The sequence below is a fragment of the Ostrinia furnacalis genome, unplaced genomic scaffold, assembly GCF_004193835.3.
Source record: "Ostrinia furnacalis isolate ACB-3 unplaced genomic scaffold, ASM419383v2 OfSCF7336, whole genome shotgun sequence".
Taxonomy (NCBI): Eukaryota; Metazoa; Arthropoda; class Insecta; order Lepidoptera; family Crambidae; genus Ostrinia; species Ostrinia furnacalis.
The window spans coordinates 1048168-1070403 of NW_021137575.1; the positions used below are offsets into that span (position 1 = coordinate 1048168).

The following is a 22236-nucleotide window of genomic DNA, read 5'->3' on the forward strand; positions in this document are numbered from 1 at the left end:
CGTTGTTTTATTTCTCGATCTCAATAAAATCCATCTATTGATTATGATAATTGTCAATCTCAAGGAGAGAGGAAACTGGAAGATCAGTCGAAACACGAATGCGGAAATTATACTTAGCAATCATGTTGCAAATTACAAACATCTTGCATTCATGTTTATTGCGCCGTTATTTATTTATTACATTATTATTTTTGGTTAAACAAAGTTTTTGAAGTTTTATAAAACCCTGTCAGGGCGCAAACCGACGCAAACAGACCACTCTCTAATCTGTGAAACAGACAATGAGACATGATGTTTTACTTTGCCGCCAAAAGGGTGATTATACTCTGTGGTTTCCATACTAAAAAAAATAAAAATCCTCCTAGTTTAAAAACACACTTTGCAGAAATCGGAACGTAACTGTAATACCATTCTACAAAATCAAAAATTAACCATCAAAAAGACAAATTGGTAAAAGTTACCTTTCAATGAAGTGTTTTAAAAGTTACAATAATTGTGAGTAATAATAAAAGTATGTAATACAAATAAATGCAATTGATAAATATCTATATTCTGTTTTTACACAATTGTTTTATTTTTACAATAATGCTTTTTGTAATCGGTTAAAAGTACTGTTATCATTTTTACTAGTCGATACGTATTGGATAATTAACCTGTATGTAAATTAAAATTAATGAATTTTGAAAAGTGAAAGTAGAGAATAAGTGGGCGTGTTATCTGCTAAAATTTACTCAAATAGTGACTTTATTTGGTACGTGGCAACACTTTTGAGAAATGTCAAATTACATGGCGGTGCGTCGCTTTTTTGCTAATCACTGCCGTATTGCAGCAAATTCGAATGTAAATACGATAAAGCATCGCAAATTATTTACCTACGTTAATCGTGCAGCTGGTTTTAATCAATTCAACAATTTTTTGGTAAGTTTTTATACAGTGTGGGTTATTTGGATGCAAAGTGCAATTTTGCACAGTTGCCCTGCTTATCAATATTTGAATCTTCAGAGAGCATTCGTGGTTGATTTATTGCACAGTTTTGTTTGCGAGTGTTCGCTATCTAAACGTTGAATTTAAACTCTCTGAATGTCTTCAAATCAGTTTCTTGATAACCTTCTGACAGATTGTTGTTACCCACTATTTATTGAATTAAAAGTCGTGTGAGCCTTGAACATCTATTAAAGTTGATTGATCATTGGTTCCAACAAGATTCTAATTTGAACTATTGTTTAAAAAATAGTTGAACAGTGTAATAGATAGTAGTAGCAGTTGAAAGTGTATGTAAGCTTAGATTAATAATCTAAGTATGTAAGTACTTATAAACAGGTTGGGTTACATAGCCTGCTTTCTATTTGTTAGCTAAGTATCCTTGTGCGTAAATGTACGTACGTACCACTACTAAGTACAACTTTGTCCTACAAAATTGTTGCCAGTGTAGTGCCTTAGAAAGTTCTTGCAACTCCTATAAAGCATAGTTCTTGTAGTAAGTGTTGATTCTAATAGCTGTTAAGCCTGACTGCAATATCAAACAGTTTGCAGGTAATCATTTATTGGCCTATTGTGCACAAAAGAACAATACATCATTGAGATTCAAGTGGCACCTTTTAAAAGTTAGCTGAGTACNCCGAGTACCATAACATCAGACACATTATCTGTTTACTTTACCCTTGTTTTGCCATTTGTGTCCATTGCCAGTGTGTTTAGTTATTCTTCTCCAATTTTATTAGAATTCTCACTGCTGAACATTAATTTATTCCAAGTAGGTAGGTAAATGTAATCCAAAACAAGCACCAGTGTCTAAAAATGATTGATTTTCTATAAATAAAATTTACGTTGTTCCTAAATAATACTGATTATGTAGAATAGTAGGTACAGTCAGCTCAGGTAACAGGTAATGACATTTTATAGTCAATAATAGCCACTTTACTTACACAGCTAACCACAATTTTGTCTCTGGTTAGGTAAAGTTAAGAAAAACAGTTGATTTATTTCATACAAAGGCAGATTATTATTAATTGTTTGATTTTTTTCTAATGACTTCAAAGGGCATAATAACTTTTAATAATGTGCAAAATCTATACTTTATAAGTAATAAGATAAAAGAACCTAAGTTGTTTAAAATAAAAATTAAACTTAAGAATGTTTTGATATTGTAATTTCAAAAAACAATAAACATTACAGAAAAAACATGATTTTATTCACCAAAAAAGTCCAATATGGCAATTTGCAATAGATAGTGAAAATGTATAGTAGAGAAAAAATAATTACATATTTAATTAGAAGCCCACATTGTATTATTGAAATATTGTTACATGAGTAGAAGCAATCATAATGAAGAATCCTTTTATGTATGTATGTGTAACAGTTATTATCTTTATGTATTGGTCTGTCAATGACACAGGTGTTATTGCATTTGTCATTAAGACATCTGCAATGCATCAAAAAATAGAGTTTAATGCATTTTGTTATGTGGTACCTACAATCTACATGTATCATAATTATCATAATGGAAATTTGCTTTAAAATCATTTGAAATTTTGAAAATAAATCTTCTAATTATCGCCTTTGTCTTTTATCATACTTGAAGGGCTCCAGTATGTGGCTAAAGTGTACAAGATCCTTATCTGTTTTCACTTGCAGTTTATTGTATAATTTATACTGTACAGCTTACCCATTCACGTGTTTATTTCTAGTGGTAGTCACTCGTAGTAGTCGTAGTTCTTCCCTTTTATCTGCTTTTTACCCGACTGTGCGACGCAAAGAAGTGGTGATGTGTTTAACAGCCTATGTATTTGCGAGATTCTACAATACTGCATACTTGAGAATGTCATAATCTGGTCCTTTGAACCCCTTCATCAGACTTCACACTAGCAACAGCATTTAGTGAATCTCTAGTTTCTAATGCAGACTGTACCTACATACTTTCAAAGCAAATTCTTCTTTTTGCAATCGAAAGTGACAATTCTGTCGTGAATAGACGCTGAAAAAAGATAAAAAGTTGTCACTGTCAGTGAATTCCGATGGTGCTGAAAGTGAAAAATAATGTCCGTTGATTCGGCATGCACCAGGTGGTGTGCTCAGCAGAAGGATTGTTCATGTCTCACCACGGTTGATATCGATATAAGCGGTTAAAGCGCGCGCGGCCGCCAGTTTGTTTCAGTGTGGTTGCGTGCGCGGTCGCCATGCGTGCGTACTATGCGTGTGTTACAATGTGTGCGTTGTTGCAGTGCGCCTGCGCATCGACGTCGTCCGCACCCAGGAATATGAGCTTCGTTTACCCAGAAGCGCGCAGAGATGAGACGGTCGTCGACGACTACCATGGAGTCAAGGTATACTTGCTACGCTACTGTAGAACTTATAACAAGGGACCATTAACGACTAATTGCGTTAATTAATTAGATCTCGCTAATCGCAAGATAGATCATACCCAGAAGCGTGCTGAGCTGAGACGGTCATCGACGACTATTACTATGGAGTCTAGTACCTCGCCACGAGACTTCAGCCAGATCTTATAACAAGTAGTAGGGACAAAATAGCGACGTTTAATTTCGTTAATTAATTAGATCTCGCTAATCGCAAGATAGATCATTATCTATCATCTTGTTGTTGAAAGGTCAATACGATTGATAAAATAATTTTCAGTGTATCATGATGATTGTTTAATTTTTACGTTGTTATTATTGTTGTTATAGCTAGTTTTTAAGAGACACGGCCCTTGTTCTACTGTTTTGTTTTATTTAAACATAAGCAGTGAATATGCATTTAGTGTTTTCCCATTAAAATATCGATCCAATTCACTAAAACACAACTCAAATAACTTGCATAAAACTTAAATCGAATGTTTTGTTCCGTGGTTTTCACATTTTCAATGAAATTATCAATATTGATCGCGTAGGTATACGCTTGCTCGTAAAGGTATGCGTGATTTCCATACTAATTTGCTAACTTACTTACGGTACTTGCATATTTAGGGTCATTGTATGTGTGATCTGCCAATGAATAGGCTATTATTTATTTTAACTGTAATCAAATTGTATTAATTTTACATACCACGTTAAATAACTTGTATGAAATTCTACATTCTCCCAAAACTTACGCGCTGAGTCATAAAAGGTTTAAAGCTGAACTCTGGATTACAGAACCATTTTATAATAAACAATAACTAATCGAGCGAGATGTAACAAAAAATGTTTTCTTCTCCTTTTTGGTTCCAAAGTTCAGTTACAAAATTTATAGCGTGTAATGTTTTGTCGCTCACCTTTATACTTCTTTGCATTATGTTGGGCTTTTTGTTTAAAGGATAATACTAACTTTTTCTGCTACTCTATCAACCTACCTAAAACAATGTTAATTATTATTAAACTAAATGAGTTGATAAACCACCGTTAAAATAATAACGAACCATGAATTGGTTAGTTAAGTACTACCTAGCTGCACGCGATTTAGTGACTGTAGACTACGATAATAAGTAGCTCAAGAAAAAAATATAGTCTACGTGTTATTTTTGTGTAAGTTTCATCAAAATCTGTCCTGTAGTTTTTGCGGAAAGGAGTAATAAGTTTCAATCCTCAAAAAATATCTCTTTTACAATAGTGCAGGGGTGGCAAACCGGTCGATCGCGATCGACTGGTCGATCTATGCTGTTCCATTTAAGATTTCAAGAAGTATGTAAGTGTTAGATCGCCCAGGGTCTCGTTAGTAAACAGTAGATCTTATGTCTAATCAAGTTGGCCACCCCTGCAATAGTGTATATCATTAGGAGTACCTACGTCATAAAGCGCGCAATCACTCAGTGTGCCTTCGTCATAAGATTCGGATATTGAAACCTTTACTTTACCCTCTTGCTGGTAAAATTACAAGCAGGTTAACAGTAGTTCAAAATAACATGTCCCTACAGAACTTTGGACTTTCGTCCAACGTGAGGATAATTTTGATTAGTATAGAAACCTGTTATTCTATTGTGTTAATATTCTAAACTAGTTATTATTTTGATAGCTCATTTATTATGCACATACCGGTCATTGACACAGGTTGATTGAACCTTGTACTCATTTGCATTAATTTTTTTATTATAAAAATACTGTTAAGTTGTCGTTTTGCGACATTGACCTCCTTTCCTCATTCTTGATTTCTTATTATGTAAGTTTATTGGTGCATTAAATTAAATAACATCGATGTCATACAAAAACTACTGCGATCGATTACAATGGTTGATAATGTAAAAACTATGTATAAATAATTCAATTATAGCAATTGTTGGATTTAGGTTTATTTATTGTATGTTTACAAAATTAGTTTCATACATGTCACGTTTCTTCTCGATTAATTATTGCACAGATTGAGGCTTTTGAGCTGAGCATCGTTTTGGAATACGCACGTATTCTAACTGCCAATTAATTAACCACATAAAATGTTTAAAGAGTGTCGTCTTGCTTTTTCTTCTTTTTTTTTCTATGTATTAAAGTGACATAAAACCCACAGATAAAAGACCCATACCGCTGGCTGGAAGACCCAGACTCCAACGAGACCAAAGAGTTTATAGACGCTGAGAACAAAATCACGCGGCCGTACCTAGACGCGTGTCCCGTCAAGGCGGACATCAACGAGAGGCTAACCGAACTGTGGAACTACCCCAAGTACTCGTGTCCCTTCCGCCGTGGTGACCGGTACTTCTTCTTCAAGAACACTGGACTTCAGAATCAGAAGTAAGTGGTATTACATTGCAGCATTCGTTACAGTCATATGACGTCTACTGCTGGAGAAAGGTCTCCCTCAAGGATTTCCATAACGACCGGTCCTTCGCTGCCCGCATCTAGGTACTTCCCGCGACCTTCATCAGATCGTCGGCACACCTAGTAGGAGATAAGGAGACCTGCCTATACTATGTCTTCCGGCCCGTTGTCGCCACTCGAGAACTATTCTGTCGCTTTCTTTCTGCTACTTTTCTAAGTGGCATTTACATTACAGAATATTGATTTTTAAATCTTCCCATCCGAAACTCAAGATCAACTCACAATAAAAAAACCGGCCAAGTGCGAGTCGGACTCGCGCACCGAGGGTTCCGTACAAACCTGCAAGGTTTACAAAGTCCTTTATGTGTGCTATAAAACGTTGCTTCATGCCAAATTTCAAGATTCTAGGTCGACTGGAAGTACCCTTTAGGTTTTGATTCCCTTGCGAGTACTTGCGAGTTTCAAAATATGCAGCTTAAATTGCTGTTTCTTTTGATTGCGTTGACATAGAAGTTTGATTTTGTTACAGCTTAAAGGTATTATAGACCTGAGTATTTGGTATGAATTTCAATTTAATACCTCTACGCGTTTATGAGGAAATGGGTAGTAAGTTTAAAATTATTTAAAAAAATATATATTATGTGATGTAACTAAAAATGTATGGTTTTCGTAATTTTTCCTTTATCTATGCTATAAGACGTTGCTTCGTACCAAATTTTAAGATTCTGAGTTCACGGGAAGCACCCTGTGTAGGTTTTGATTCCCTTGCAAGTGTCGAAAATTTGCGGCATAAACGGCTGTATCTTTTGATTGCGTTGGCTTAGAAGTTTGATTTTTTCACAGCTTCAAGGGACAGTAGACCTGAGTAATTGATATAAATTTCAGCTTCATACCTCCACGCGTTCCTGAGAAAAAGGGTCTTGACAGACGGACGGACAGACGGACAACAAAGTGATCCTATAAGGGTTCCGTTTTTTCCTTTTGAGGTACGGAACCCTAAAAAGAAGTAATCCTCACCAAAAGACTTTGACAATCTTGCAAAAGTTCCAAAACATAAAGTTATGGGCCGAAATACTGGAGTAACTTTTTAAAGACTTTAAAGTTATCTATAATATGTTTGAGAAAAATTAAAATATATTAAACGCCATACTGGGAATTCATTTAAGTTTTTCTAGTAAACACTATGGCGTTGTTCCAGCTAACAAACGTAGTATGCATAATCACGGAATAATGCAAAACCGGTACGGCCACACGTGCTAAACAGTGCATTTTGAACGTAATAAATGTTTATTGGACCCGTGCGGTTAATTAAAGTTGTATGTCACGTAACTATCAATTTGTATCAGTGTGCAGGCATTATCTACGTAATCGGTACTGGCTCCCGCAGCGCAAACTCGTGGCCAATGTTGGTCGAGATATTACGCTTTTAGTAACTGTAACGCCAACGTTTGATTCCAAAGCCAATGTTTGACTTTCACTTCGTTGCGTCCAATGATAGCCGGCTGGTACAGTACTTATTGGCCGGAGAGAGTATTTATTTATAGATGGCTGATAATAACAAAGCTTGTTGAGATGGAGTACACTTACGAGTACCCCTTACATACCACGTAGTTGTCGTGTGACGTGTTCCGTAACGTTTGCAAAACATATCTCCCTACTAATAAAAAGTTACACATGCGTTGAACAGTAGTTTAAAGTAACATTTCTTTCTATACTAAACTTCCCTTTAAACATTTGTTCAACGCGCGTGTATCCTTTATTAGTAAGGGGTATTAGCATGCCGGTATTCTCGTTACTCGAAGGCTAACTTGAAGAAGCGATAGCATTGCACCGACTGAAGCGTGAAGCTCTTGTTGGGATATAAATAGTATAGTTTTTCCCTTACATTCATCTAAATTACATTGTAATGTCCGGCTATCCGATTAATTATTATTGTGTGTAGCAACCCCAAAATTTAGACTAGGCATAGACCACAGACTTTTAGTCACCCGATAGTTGGGCCCGATTGAATCGGCAGATACCAAATCGGTGTAATGTACGCACTTTGATACATGTCCATTGTCCATACTGATTAACAGCCCGACCCAACTATCGGCCAACTAAAAGTCGATGATTTGCGCCTAGGCTTATCCACTAGTATGTCCAATTCTCTATTTCTACTCTTTTTGCAGTGTCCTGTACGTACAAGACAGCTTGGACGGCGAGCCGCGAGTGTTTCTCGATCCCAACACCTTATCCGAGGACGGCACGATAGCGCTCTCGGGTAGCCGGTTCACGGAAGATGGCGCCACTTTCGCTTACGGGCTCTCCGCCAGTGGCTCCGACTGGATCACTATACACCTTAAAGACGTTGCCACAGGTACGAATTCTCAATGTGCTGTAGAGTGTAGATTATAAGCAATGGAAATCTAATGGAAGACGGGGTGTTAGGGCTCAGGCAGCCGGTCCACAAATGGTGCTACTTTCGCTTATACAAGTTAAGCGCCAGTGGCTCCAATTGCACTATACACCTTAAAGATGTTGCCACAAGTAGGAGTTTTCAATAATAATAATCCAATTAAGACAGCTACCACCAGCACAAACGCAGCAACATAATAATTTAAATTAGGTAAAAATATTGAATCGGGATTGCACTTGGCTTAGGCCCGTGTTCTCCTCTGATACCAGCCATGAGCTGAGACACAAAAGTGTAAACCGAAAATAATAATAATAAATACACTTTATTGCACACCAAAGATAAGAACAGAAAGAAAAGGAACACACAAGGTACAACTAGGCGGTCTTATCGCTATGAAGAGATCTCTTCCAGACAACCTATGGTGAGGACAGTTACTTAAAAGAAAAATATGAAGGGGAAGGCGGTGTCGACACTAAAGAAATAAATGTAAACAAAAGGCATAAAATTTAAACCAAAATAATACATACAAATAATACACAAAAATATATTAATATATACATAATTATATAAAATATAATATATACCTACATACAATACAATTTTTGATACGAACCAAAGATAGAACTAGATAGCCAGCAGAAAATAGGTGGGAATTTTAAGAAGCTAAAAGGAATACAGATGATTTCAATGTGTTTAGCGACCATGTGAAAAGGTGTGATAGCGATTTTAGACGACTAGACTTTCTCCTAAGGGCTATTCAGTTATTCACCAATAGATTTGACTGCAGATAGCTAGATTTTCTTCAACACAGCCAGATGCTCAACCTCTTTTATAGTCTTTTTCACCTAAGATGATCCGTATGACGTTTCGAGTTTGAAAGATTTAGAGATGTCACATAACTAAACCATAGCGATTTATCTATCGATTTTTTTCGAAGAGTTAGTAAAACCTACTTTTAGAGAAATCCAATTAAGACAGCTACCACCAGCACAAACGCAGCAACATAATAATTTAAATTAGGTAAAAATATTGAATCGGGATTGCACTTGGCTTAGGCCCGTGTTCTCCTCTGATACCAGCCATGAGCTGAGACACAAAAGTGTAAACCGAAAATAATAATAATAAATACACTTTATTGCACACCAAAGATAAGAACAGAAAGAAAAGGAACACACAAGGTACAACTAGGCGGTCTTATCGCTATGAAGAGATCTCTTCCAGACAACCTATGGTGAGGACAGTTACTTAAAAAAAAAATATGAAGGGGAAGGCGGTGTCGACACTAAAGAAATAAATGTAAACAAAAGGCATAAAATTTAAACCAAAATAATACATACAAATAATACACAAAAATATATTAATATATACATAATTATATAAAATATAATATATACCTACATACAATACAATTTTTGATACGAACCAAAGATAGAACTAGATAGCCAGCAGAAAATAGGTGGGAATTTTAAGAAGCTAAAAGGAATACAGATGATTTCAATGTGTTTAGCGACCATGTGAAAAGGTGTGATAGCGATTTTAGACGACTAGACTTTCTCCTAAGGGCTATTCAGTTATTCACCAATAGATTTGACTGCAGATAGCTAGATTTTCTTCAACACAGCCAGATGCTCAACCTCTTTTATAGTCTTTTTCACCTAAGATGATCCGTATGACGTTTCGAGTTTGAAAGATTTAGAGATGTCACATAACTAAACCATAGCGATTTATCTATCGATTTTTTTCGAAGAGTTAGTAAAACCTACTTTTAGAGAAATTCCTAAAAAGTACTGGTTCTGTTTCTTTAAATTAAAAACTATTAGTTTATTTTCAATGCGTTTATTAAAGTCAATAATCGAAAAATATATTTGATTTTTGTGATGTTTTTAATAACTAAGTATTCACTGCAATCGATTAATGAACCGCGGAAATAATCGATTTTATTATACAAGAAATACCCCAGCACTAAATCTATTCCGTTTCACACATTGCGTACATTAAATAAAAAATATTTTTACATCGTATTTAATTAAAATATAATCAATAGACTCAGATTTTACTATATATATTTCAAGACAAGTAGTTATTTTTTTTATTATATTGCTAATAAAATACAAATATTTTTGAAAAAATATTCTGCATATGTAGTATGCGTAATATGGATAACCTTGAAGTGTCATACGGATCATCTTACGTGAAAAAGACTATAGTACATACAGATAAGTTTCTAAATTGAATCTATCTGTGAGTTCTGTGACCCACTACGTCATAGAATCCCTTGCAAATATGACCAACAATGTTGCGACTTGCAGCATTATGTTGACGATTCAAATCAACATCGTAACAAACAACAAAAACAATGCTGTCTTCGAATGACGCTGATGTAGTTCTCTACCGGAAAACACTACGTGTCCTGGATGTTTTCCTCGCTTGCGCACGTATTTTTATGTGTTGTTACTTGTTACGTATGTACGTGAAAGAATTTCACCTTGGATGACTCTGCAATGTCCTACGTGGACTAATGGACAAAGTTGGACGCTCTTGGTCCCAAGGTTCAATTCCCAGGCAGGAATAAAACAAATATTTGTAGGTAATGCTTCTATACGTAAAGTACGATTAGCAGTCCATGTCAGAAGCCAATGGCGAGTCATTATGTCTGGACACACCAGTAATATTATGCCACAATGAAAGATGAAGAAAATTAATCAAATTTTTATTGATTTCAGGTAAAGACTACCCAGAAGTTTTAGAGAAAGTAAAATTCGCTTCAATGTCATGGACGAAAGATAACAAAGGATTATTTTACTCTGTGAGTATACACCTTCAAGTACATAGTTTATTTATAGCAAATATACTCACTGTTTATCCTTTAATAGAAAATAACTATTCTGATAAATATGCAAACTGTGTTTACGGCACGACATCGACGTATTTTGACCCTAATTCACATGGTTTTAAGGGGCATTAGAAAGGACATCCAGTCAGTTATTTCCATATAACCTTAACATAAATATAATTGATCGTGCTTTGCGTTTAAATTATCTTCGTTTTGATAAATAAAATACAGTTAATACTAAGGTAACTAACATCTAAACCTTCATTTAATTTACCGTATGACATCGTAGTATCAGATCTTTATGAGCGACATCATTGACTGATGTATTGATTTTTTTACTAAATCTTAGGGTAAGGGTAAAGTTGAACTTTCAAAACTAACGATTTAGTTTTAATCCAAATCAATTCAGAATTTGTAGTAATGAGTTGTACCAAAAAATATATTGTCACATACCGGTAACTTTGCTTGGTTTGGAACTAAAGTGCGCTTTGTGAGATGTTCAAACTTCGAGGGTACTTATCTTTGAAATATTATATTTCAGCGATATCCAGAGCAAACCGGCAAAACGGACGGCTCTGAGACAGAAGTGAACCGCGACCAGAAACTGTGCTACCATCGGCTCAACACTCCTCAATCTGAAGATGTCATCACCGTAGAATTCCCTGAAGAACCCCTATGGAGAATGTGAGTTTGATATAATACAGATTTAACCAGTTATGAACCGGTTAGAAACCAGTTCTATCCAGTACATGCTAGTTTTAACTGGATTAGTGATCATTGGAAAACAGCATGTTTTTTTATTCTCCTAATTTACTTAAAAGGGTTAATTTTTCAACTGTTACATATCTTTTAACTGAAGAATAAACTTGTCATTTTTACATTATTTCCCATGAAACTGTCAATGTGCCAAACTTATTCCCCAGTCAAAAGTTATCCGACGATTAAAAATCAGCCCTCACTCATATGATTCAGTAGATTAGATAGTATTCTAGTTTATTTTTTCAGTATTAACTAACGTTATATTTTTCTCATTAACAGAGACATTCAAACTCACATCCAGGGCCAAGACAAACGCTCGTATGTCTTCTCTGGTTATGTACATTACTGTAGATACTTTTACTTGAGAAAACATGAGTTTGCTTTGATGTATTTACCTTTGTTCTCGTAAAATACAAATGTATTGTAAGATTATTTATGGGCAATGTACATTATTATTACAGCCGTGAGTAAATCATTTTCATATACTAGTATCTCATAGTATATTATGACATGAGTTAGACTACAAAGTTTAATGTAATTATAGTAGTATTGTAATAAGCATATTATTTCTTTGTACCATTAGTAACCATGTTTACCACCTTTTAAAATAACCCACACGTGTTATGCAAATAATTGATTTGAATTTTAATCTATGATAAATAGATTTCCATAATTTCTATTCAATTGAAAGATAAGTTTAAGTGTTGCTCCTTATGTCTCAGGGCCAATTTTCTCTAGTTCCTGATAAGTTTAAATTAGTTCTCTGACGATTATTTGACAGATAAATTACTAAGGCTGAGTTGCACCACCTAGCTTTGACCGTAACAATAACAATAACCGGTGCTTTTTATGGAGTTTGACAGATTTTTGACGTTTGCTAAAAAGTAAGATGGTCCAACTCAGCCTAAGAGTAGGCGCACACCGTTGATTTTTCGTCGGCCGATAGTTTAGTCGGGCAGTTGATCAGTATGGGCATGTATGGGAGTGCGCACACTATGCCGATTCGATTTGGCCGATTCTTCATACAAATTAAAATCGGGCAATACTATCGGCCAACTAAAAATCAACGGTGTGCGCCTACTCTAAGGCTATTCTGATTCTATTTTAATTAAATAAATAAAATAATAAATAATAAAAAATAATGATAGTAGTTTTGAAATCAATAAAGTCTCTAAACTTTGTTTAAACACATTTTACACCAAATTGAAAATAAGATTTTTAAGGCAAGATTTATGTGTATTTTTAAAGAAGCTGTATCTCATTTTGGTTATTATTTTAAACTAGCTCCTTATTCACAGCGGTGCGGAGGTTACAGACTGCGGTCGCTACCTGATCGTGTCTCCAGTGAAGGACTGTCGCGACAACCTGCTATTCTTCGCCGACTTGTCGCAACACGCTGACATATCGGGCCTGCTGCCGCTCACGCAGATCGTGCATAAGTTTGAGGCGGATTACGAGGTACTTTATGCTTGTATAGTTGTATTATACGTCGATTTTCCATTTGGTAAAGAAGATGAATTGGACTACATTGTCGTCGAACCCTCGACCTCTGCCATGAGAGGTTGATGGTTCGATCCTTGTACATAAAGAATGTAGAAAAGAAGTTAAAGTTAAAAAGGCGTGATTACAATTACTGAACTGTGAAACGTCACACAAGTATTAATTGAAAGTGGTATGCGATTGGTTTAAATATTTAAAATCACCCACAAGGTGGACCGACGACCTTCGATGCAGGAAAGTGCTGGACGCAGGCCGTGGCCAACCGGTCATGGAAATCATTGGGGGAAGCCTATGTTCAGCAGTGGCCATCCTATATGGCTGAAATGATGATGATGATTTAAAATTACAGATTGAACCCTAGCCCCCTGAGCCCTAGAGCGTAAAGTGATTGCAATTAAAAAAAAAATAATTTAACTCTACACGCGCTGGCATTGGTTTGTCGGCCGTTTGGTGTAGTGGTTCGAAACGGACTACTATTCCGGAGGTTGCGGGTTCGATTCCCACACAGTACAAACATTTGTGTGCATGAACATATTTGTTTGTATTGGACTGGGTGTTTTCTATGTATAATATGTACATGTATTTACAAAAAAAGTATTTAAGTATGTTTATATCCGTTGTCTAGTACCCATAGTACAAGCTTTGCTTAGTTTGGGACTAGGAGTGTAGTGTAAAATGTCCAAGGATATTTATTTATTATTTACTATTCATTCCAATCGGCTTGAGTGGCCAAAACTCAACATTCCAAAATCACGTACTCTGATTACGTTAAAACGTTGACATAACAAACACGTTTCGTTTCCAGTACGTGACCAACGAAGGCTCCGTGTGCATATTCCGCACCAACAAGAACGCGCCCAACTACCGGCTCATCAAGATTGACCTCAACAACCCTGCCGAGGAGCACTGGGAGACATTGATACCGGTAAGGTACTAAGGAGTTCTACAGTATTGTATTGTATTGTAATAATAACTTCTCAAATCTCAATTTCCCATTTTTATAGCCAACTAGCTTTCCGCCCGCGGCTTCGCCCGCGTGGAATTTTGTCTGTCACAGAAAAACTTTATCGCGCGCGTCCCTGTTTCAAAAACCGGGATAAAAACTATCCTATGTTCTTTCCCGGGACTCAAACTATCTCTATGCCAAATTTCATCAAAATCGGTTGCGAGGTTTAAGCGGGAAAGCGTAACAGACAGACAGACAGACAGACAGAGTTACTTTCGCATTTATTATATTAGTTGGGATTGGGATTCTTTCAACCTTCAATTTTATTTGTTTTACATTTTCTATTCACTAACATTTTACAAAATTACTAAAATAATAAAAACGAAGTTTTGTAAGTAACATGCAAAATTTAAAGTTCATTTCCATAACGGTGTTCATAATAAAATGGGTCTGTTATCTTTTTAAAGGAGCATCCGAGTGACGTATTGGACTGGGCCTCGGCCGTCGACAACGACAAACTCGTTATACATTACGTCAGAGATGTGAAGGTATGTATGTTCTAACTCAAAGTATTTTATAAACATTGGAGTCATTTCTAGATGAGAGACACATACTGATAATTCACGGTGTAAATAAGTGGCGTCCAACGCAGAGGACGCACTCGTCTTTTTATACAGGGTGTCAGGTAAATGGGTATATGAGCCGACACTAGCCCATGTTAACATGGGCATATAAATGGTATGGTGAAATCAAAAAATTGATATCTTCATTTTAATTATTTTAATTTTCATACTAATCGGAATTTATAAAATTTATTTTGTATGAAAATTAAAAAAAATAAAATGATGATATCGAATGGCAATGCCAGATTTTGTATGGAAGGTGGCGTCTTTTTTTTTTCGCGCGGCCATCGACCAAACTTTGTTTTTTGATTACAAAATATTGTAATAAACCAAACTTACTATGACATGTATACCTCTAAACTCAGTCTGAACTGAGTTACGAGCGTTAGAAGTTTGATAATTTACATACTAGATTTGCTTTTTGCGCGCAAGTTTTGTAAGAAATTGCAACAAAATATTCCGCTATTTTTTTATTGCGCTGATTCTACTCCACACTGATGTCTGGAGCCTTTAATGGATATGGTATTGTTTGTTTACACATACAATGTCACTATTTTGTTGCAATTTCATACAAAACTTGTGTGCAAAAAGCGAATACTAGGTATAAACTTCTAATGCTCGTAACTCAGTTCAGACTGAGTTTAGAGGTATACATGTCATAGTAAGTTTGGTTTATTACACTATTTTGTAATCAAAAAACAAGATTTGGTCGATGGCCGCACGAAAAAAAAAGACGCCAATTTCCGGCATTGTCTTTTCTGACTTCACCATACCATTTATATGCCCATGTTAACATGGGCTAGTGTCGGCTCATATACTCATTTACCTAACACCCTGTATATGTGGTATTTTTTATTCAATTTCAGAGTGTACTACAACTCCACGCGCTATCAACCGGCGCGCTCCTCCAAGAGTTCCCACTAGCGGTTGGTTCAGTCGTGGGCTTCAGCGGCAAGAAGGAGCAATCCGAGGTGTTCTACCACTTCATGTCCTTCCTCACGCCCGGCGTCATCTACCACGTCGACTTCAAGAAGACGCCCATTGAGCCTACGGTGGGTGAATGAGATTAACTGATATAGGACATTCGTTGAACTCTTCGTTTCAGCCAAATGACGTCCACTACTGGACAAAGGCCTCCCCCAAGGATTTCCACCACGACCGGTCCTGTACCGCCCGAATCGTGGCACCTCCCGCGACCCTCACCAGATCATCGATCCACCTAGCAGGGGGCCTGCCTACAATTTGTAGAACTCAAGTGTTTTTAGTAGAATAAATATTCCAACATATGTTTTAGAAACTACCCCTATAGCCTACTTGTCAGAAATAACTTGGCTTTCTGTGAGTAGGGTCTTGCCTCTTTGCTGTCTCAAACGTTCGAAAGTATGATACTGTAGTTACTTTTAGTATCCTAAAAAATATTCGTTTTGTTAACTAAATAAATATTTTAATTTCAGAAAATTGTGAAAAAAGCAAGTGGCAAGTCTCTGTAATACCTGGTCTGATTAGTTATTTTGATTAGCTAGTTAGGTACTATAAAAAGTATACCTTTCTTGTGTAGTTAGTGTATATCAAGTTGTTGCTATTGCAACAACTACGTATTTAAAAAATTAGGGCATGTAGTTAATTAACATATTTATTATTGAATACTAGTCACAATAATGAAATAGATATTTTCATTATTTTCCAGGTGTTCAGAGAAGTAAAAGTGAAAGGATTCGACGCATCGCAGTATGAGGCTAAACAAGTGTTCTATTCAAGTAAAGATGGCACCAAGGTGCCTATGTTTATCGTTTCCAAAAAGGTGAGTGATGAGAGTTATTATCTAGATTTCCTATATTTTACATAAAAAGATGAGGCTCTCAATAAATTGGTATTGTCAAAGTTAGAGTAGTGTATGGTATATGATTTTGGAAAAAATTGGCTTGTTTTTGATGTTAAGATTTAGTCCTTCAAGTCTTAAACCCACTGTCAAATATCAGAAAGAGGTTAATCTTAAATCATGGACAAATATCTAGGACTCTACTCTAGTAGGACAAATCTTTGAATTCTAAAGCTGAAAGTCTCACCTACTGCTGAAAAAGCCGCATGGCTGCAAGGTGAAGGGCAAACCTTGCCATGAGGCTGGTTTTCAGTGGATACCATTATTACAGACTAAAAGTTTCAGAAATTAGCATTTTCATTTAAAAAAATCCATCTCTCCCGATGGACGTCCTACACTAACTACGTCTGGTCAACTTGAGAACGTGTCCATCTGAAAAACAATAGAGGGACAATGAAACGGCAATTGTGTTGTTTCCAGGACTTACCCCGGGACGGGTCGAACCCAGCCTTAGTGTACGGCTACGGCGGCTTCAACATCAACATCCAGCCGAGCTTCAGCGTCACGCGCCTCGTGTTCATGCAGCACCTGCGCGGCCTCGTCGCCATCCCCAACATTCGCGGCGGCGGGTGAGTTCAATAGCATTAAGTGTTATTTTTCCTGTGATGCGGATTTGGGCACTCGTACGGATCTGATCCGCGTGCCGAAATAGGTATCACAGGAAAAACGCACTTACGTCATCTTTGTCACCACATCAACCTTGTAGCTTATAGCTTATTCGTCTTTATCTGCAATACGTCATAACCTTGTAACTTATGGCCCATTCGCCTTTACCTGCCATCAAGGTACCATGTAGCTTATGGCTATAGCCTCTATCTGCAAAACGTCATCCTTGTTAATTAAGGCTCGTTCTCATTAATCGATAACTGTGTCGATATATCGACCACTAAAATTCTTAGTCGACATAAAGCGTATAAGAGCTCACAGACAAAGCGAAGAATATTGTGACCGTTTTCAATGGGCTATTGAAATTTCTCCGTTTGCGGGTCCTGAAAAACTATGTAACCGCGTGAAGACTGCATAAATTGGTGGAACTTCGAAAGGATGGCCCTTTAGTTATAGAGTATTTGTTTTCATCGTGCGATGACCACGTTATTTTGAAGCTAGCGAATTCATCTCAAATAAAATTTCTTTACGCCTATTTCATCAGCAAAAACAGAGAAAGTAAGCTTTGACTAATAATAACCAATCTCTTCCAGCGAATACGGCGAACGGTGGCACAACGCGGGCCGTCTTCTCAACAAGCAGAACGTGTTCGACGACTTCCAAGCGGCCGCCGAGTATCTGGTCCGCGAGAAGTACTCGCGACCCGAGCTGTTAACTATACAGGGCGGCTCCAACGGCGGGCTCCTAGTCGCCGCCTGCATCAACCAGCGGCCCGACCTCTACGGCGCTGCTATTGTGCAAGTGGGGTCAGTGAACTAGCAATCTACTACACAGAACTTCTAGCATTAGAGTCGTTGTTAAAGGCCTCCGCTAAAACGCGCGCGGCTGCATGGAGTGGGCAGGCCACCTGCTCAATAAGAAGGAATGTGTTCGACGACTTCCAAGCGGGCGCCGAGTATCTAAAGTCCGGTCGCCGAGCAGATAGAATTTCGTCCAATGACCGCAAGCTACCCATCCTTATCGCTTGCGCGTAATTATATTGCTGTCGCGACTGTGCGACGGGCGGCCTCAGTGAGTGTCCGAGCGAAACAGAAATATAATTACGTGCGAGCGCTAAGGATATAGCTTGAGGTCATTGGAAGAAATTCTATGTGTTCGTTGACCGGACTTTAACCCTCGAGAAGTACTCGCGGCCCGAGTTGTTAACTATACAGGGCGGCTCTAACGGCGGGCTGCTAGTCGCCGCCTGCATCAACCAGCGGCCCGACCTCTACGGCACGGTAATAGTATCACACAGTATTGTAACTTCATATAAAAAGACGAAACGAGAGCTTTCCTTCGAAATTCAAATCTCGGTATGCGCTCGACATGCAAAAGTCGGGGGTGTCGCGAATGTGCCACGGTAATAAACGGACGATGTGTTGTTTTTGAAACAGTAAGCGCTCTTTTTTTATAAAAATAATTACAACTACCCATTTGTACAGGGTGTTAGGTAAATAGGTTTATAAGCTGACACTAGCCCATGTTAACATATTATGCATATAAATGGTATGGTGAAGTCAGTGATATAATTTTATTTTTTTAAATTTTCATACAAAATAAAATTTATAAAATCAGATTTGTATGAAAATTAAAATTATTAAAATGATGATATCAATTTTCTGACTTCACTAAGTATCGGCTAGTGTCGGCTTATAAACCCATTTACCTAACACCCTGTATAATAATCAAGAATTTTGTACGCCTTAGTCGAGGCGCATACATTTTACGGACGCAAATTTATAAGATTTATTACTAAATTTTAAAACAAATATAATTTTTAATTAAATATACTAATCACAAAACAACATGCATTTTATCCTATTTCATTCAGTATGTTATTTTTTTTTGTCAAAATAAAATAAAAAATTACAATCACAAAATACATTCACAAAACTAGATAAAAATTATAAGTAGACAGATGTAATTAGAATGGGTACTGTAGGTGAGTAGCCCTATCGCATGTTGTCATACGGTGACATACCGCGCTGCTGTTGTCATTTATTTTAAAAATATGGCCGAGTTGGAATACTGTATAGATAGTATTACCGTGTCTACGGCGCTGCCATCGTGCAAGTGGGGTCAGTGATTTTTGACTGCATATTCCATCCAGAAATTCAAAAATGGACCACTAAAGTTCTCAAAAGTACAAATAATTATGATTTAACAAGGACGATGCTATCACCACATCCTCTATAAAAGTCAACTTTGAGCGAGCGAGAGGAGCAGATATGCCGCTAGATCCGCAAAAGTTTTTTTTTTTCCTCTATAAATAAAGGTGCAAAAGATGAAAAGGGACAGATTTATTGTCACGGCGACAAAGATCCCTGCACGCCTAGTCTAATTATACAGTCGCAAGCATTAAAACGTATAACCTACGTAAATGATTACTCCGATTATGACAATTTTGGTTTGTTGCGGCTCCGGCTCTTAAATGGCTGAACTGATTTGGATGATGTGCATGTGGACTAAGGAATCGCACTGATGTTTTATTTTGATTAATATATAAAGATATTTTTATTTATCAGAACATGTGTGACAATACAGAAATATATTTTTGGTAGTAGGTTTTAAGAATAAGAATGTCTTTATTCAGCATAATTATCATTTAAGGTATACAAAGCAAGAGTACGCGTATTAATGGACACTTATTTATTATATCTATTCGCAGCGTGCTGGACATGCTGCGCTTCCAGAAGTTCACGATCGGGCACGCGTGGGTGTCGGACTACGGCAGCTCCGACAACGAGACGCATTTCCACAACCTGCTCAAGTACTCGCCGCTCCACAACATACACCCGCCCGATGACGGTAAGCGAAGTTATTACTCAATTGCTAAAAAAAGCTACAAAAATCATTAATTTAGTTGGCGCAGACCACCGACTTCTAGTTGGACGATAGTTGGGTCGGGCTATTCATCAGCATAGAGATTTGTATAGAGAACAATAGTGTCTGGACAAACCTCAAGAGGATTTAAGACATTATTTAAATTAAAAATGTAACGGCTAAATAATGTAATTATAAAAAAAAATGTATCAAAGTGCGCATATTATCTAGTATGGTAATCGCCCGATTCTTCATACAAATTAATGATAATGATTACACATAAGAAATGGCCTACAGTGGCGCCATTCTGGCGAGTGCAAATGCGATGGACTTCCTACCGCTTCAGCGCTCAGTTGGCGCCACTGTTTCGTAACTAGCAAGTGATTTATCTTAGTCTACAGTAGCGCCAATTGGTGAGCACTAAAACAATAGCCTCTTTCAAGTTATAAAAAAATTTTGCCTCTTTTGAATCGGCTAAGTTTTCGTTACACCTGGCTGGGTTGCTTATCTTACTTTGACAGTAACAAACATCAAAAATCTGTCAAACTCCATACTAAAATCACCGGTTATTGTTAAAGTTTCGTAGTGCAACTCGGCCTTGTTTGTAGCGAATACCTTTCTTTACACCTTTCTCTGTCCCCAGAGCACAGCGAGTACCCAGCGACGCTCGTACTAACAGCAGACCACGACGACCGCGTGGTGCCGCTTCACTCGCTGAAGTTCATCGCGGCGCTGCAGCACACCGCCGGCGCTTCGTCTCGTCAGGCGCGCCCTCTGCTGGCGCGAGTTGACACCAAGGCGGGACACGGTGGAGGGAAGCCCACCGCTAAGATTGTGAGTATATCATACTTTAAATATGGTGCTGTTTCAATGAGGGTTTTCGCGTATGAAAAATCCGTCAGATGGCAATACGTAGACGCGAGGTCCAAATGCTGCATGATTGGTTATTTTTGGCATGACATTGACAGATATGTCAAAATCCACCAATCACGCAGCAGTCAGACCCCACATCCACGTCCTGCCATCTAGCGGATCTTTCACACGCGAAAATCCACGGAATCGCTATCTACGGCTAGAAAGCATAAGGCAGCACTTCTGGCGGAGGTGGAACAAGGAGTATCTGTCAGAGCTACAACAGAGGACTAAATGGCGTAGCAATACAGCCCAGCTCAATATTGGAGATATGGTACTCCTTGCTGAAGACCACGCGCCGCCCTTGAACTGGCGCCTGGGACGCGTGTTGCGGCTCTTCCCGAGACCCGACGGCATCTCGAGAGTGGCGGATGTCAACACGACCCGTGGCTGCGTGCGGCGGCCCCTAACTCGCCTCTGTCCACTCCCTACGACTGAAGATCTTCAANGAGCCGACACTAGCCCATGTTAACATGGTCATATAAATGGTATGGTGAAGTCAGAAAATTGATATCTTCATTTTAATTATTTTAATTTTCATACAAATCGGATTTTATAAAATTTATTTTGTATGAAAATTAAAAAAAATAAAATGATATCAAATTTCTGACTTCACCATACCATTTATGTGACTATGTTAACATGGGCTAGTGTCGGCTCATATACCCATTTACCTAACAACCTGTATAGTGGCGCCAACTAGTAAGTATAAATCTACTAAAAACATTGTTATTACAAATGAGGGTTTCGCGAATGAAAGATCCGCTAGATAGCGGGACGTGGATGTGGGGTCTGACTGCTGCGTGATTGGTGGATTTTGACATATCTGTCAATGTCATGATATTGTGCTGAGTACTATCCTTAAATAAATAAATAGTAGCTTGTGTAAGCACTTGAATAACGAAATCGTTTTATTTTCAGATTGAAGAACACACAGACATCTTGTGCTTCATAACACAAGCACTAAAACTGAAATTCGTGAAGTAACCCAGCTGCCATATTATCGGATTTAGTATTACAATGAGATAAACAGAAATAGTATTATGTAAATAAACGCAACCACAGTCTGGATGATTACCTCTGGGTCTTAGATAAGACTGGTGATATTGTTACGCATTGCTACTATTTTTTATTAATAAAACCTTGTTTTTATTTTTGAACTTTGTCATTTTAATTGTGTTAGCAGACA

General features: G+C 37.4%; 1 protein-coding gene across 4 annotated transcripts; it reads left to right on the forward strand.

The window, feature by feature from the left end:
- Window positions 1-751: 751 nt before the first annotated feature.
- On the forward strand, window positions 752-22207 carry LOC114363918 (prolyl endopeptidase). 4 transcript variants are annotated; one of them, XM_028319811.1, is made up of 16 exons: window positions 752-918; window positions 3222-3323; window positions 5476-5699; window positions 7898-8085; window positions 10848-10930; window positions 11499-11641; window positions 13015-13174; window positions 14022-14141; window positions 14630-14710; window positions 15652-15837; window positions 16473-16586; window positions 17085-17233; window positions 17864-18076; window positions 19981-20120; window positions 20779-20969; window positions 21969-22207. In XM_028319811.1, the coding sequence occupies exons 1-16, from the start codon at window positions 775-777 to the stop codon at window positions 22032-22034; spliced, it is 2304 nt and encodes a 767-aa protein (XP_028175612.1). In that variant the 5' UTR covers window positions 752-774; the 3' UTR covers window positions 22035-22207. The 4 variants fall into 4 exon arrangements, with proteins under 4 accessions (XP_028175612.1, XP_028175614.1, XP_028175615.1 ...); XM_028319813.1 differs by lacking the exon at window positions 752-918 and adding an exon at window positions 1284-1302; XM_028319814.1 differs by lacking the exon at window positions 752-918 and adding an exon at window positions 1514-1533.
- Window positions 22208-22236: the final 29 nt, after the last annotated feature.

Coding starts and splice junctions, on each gene's coding strand:
- LOC114363918 (XM_028319811.1), top strand. CDS start 775: ATGTCAAATTACATGGCGGTGCGTCGCTTTTTTGCTAATCACTGCCGT. Junction 3,324..5,475: donor ACGACTACCATGGAGTCAAG/GTATACTTGCTA, acceptor TAAAACCCACAG/ATAAAAGACCCATACCGCTG. Junction 5,700..7,897: donor ACTGGACTTCAGAATCAGAA/GTAAGTGGTATT, acceptor CTCTTTTTGCAG/TGTCCTGTACGTACAAGACA.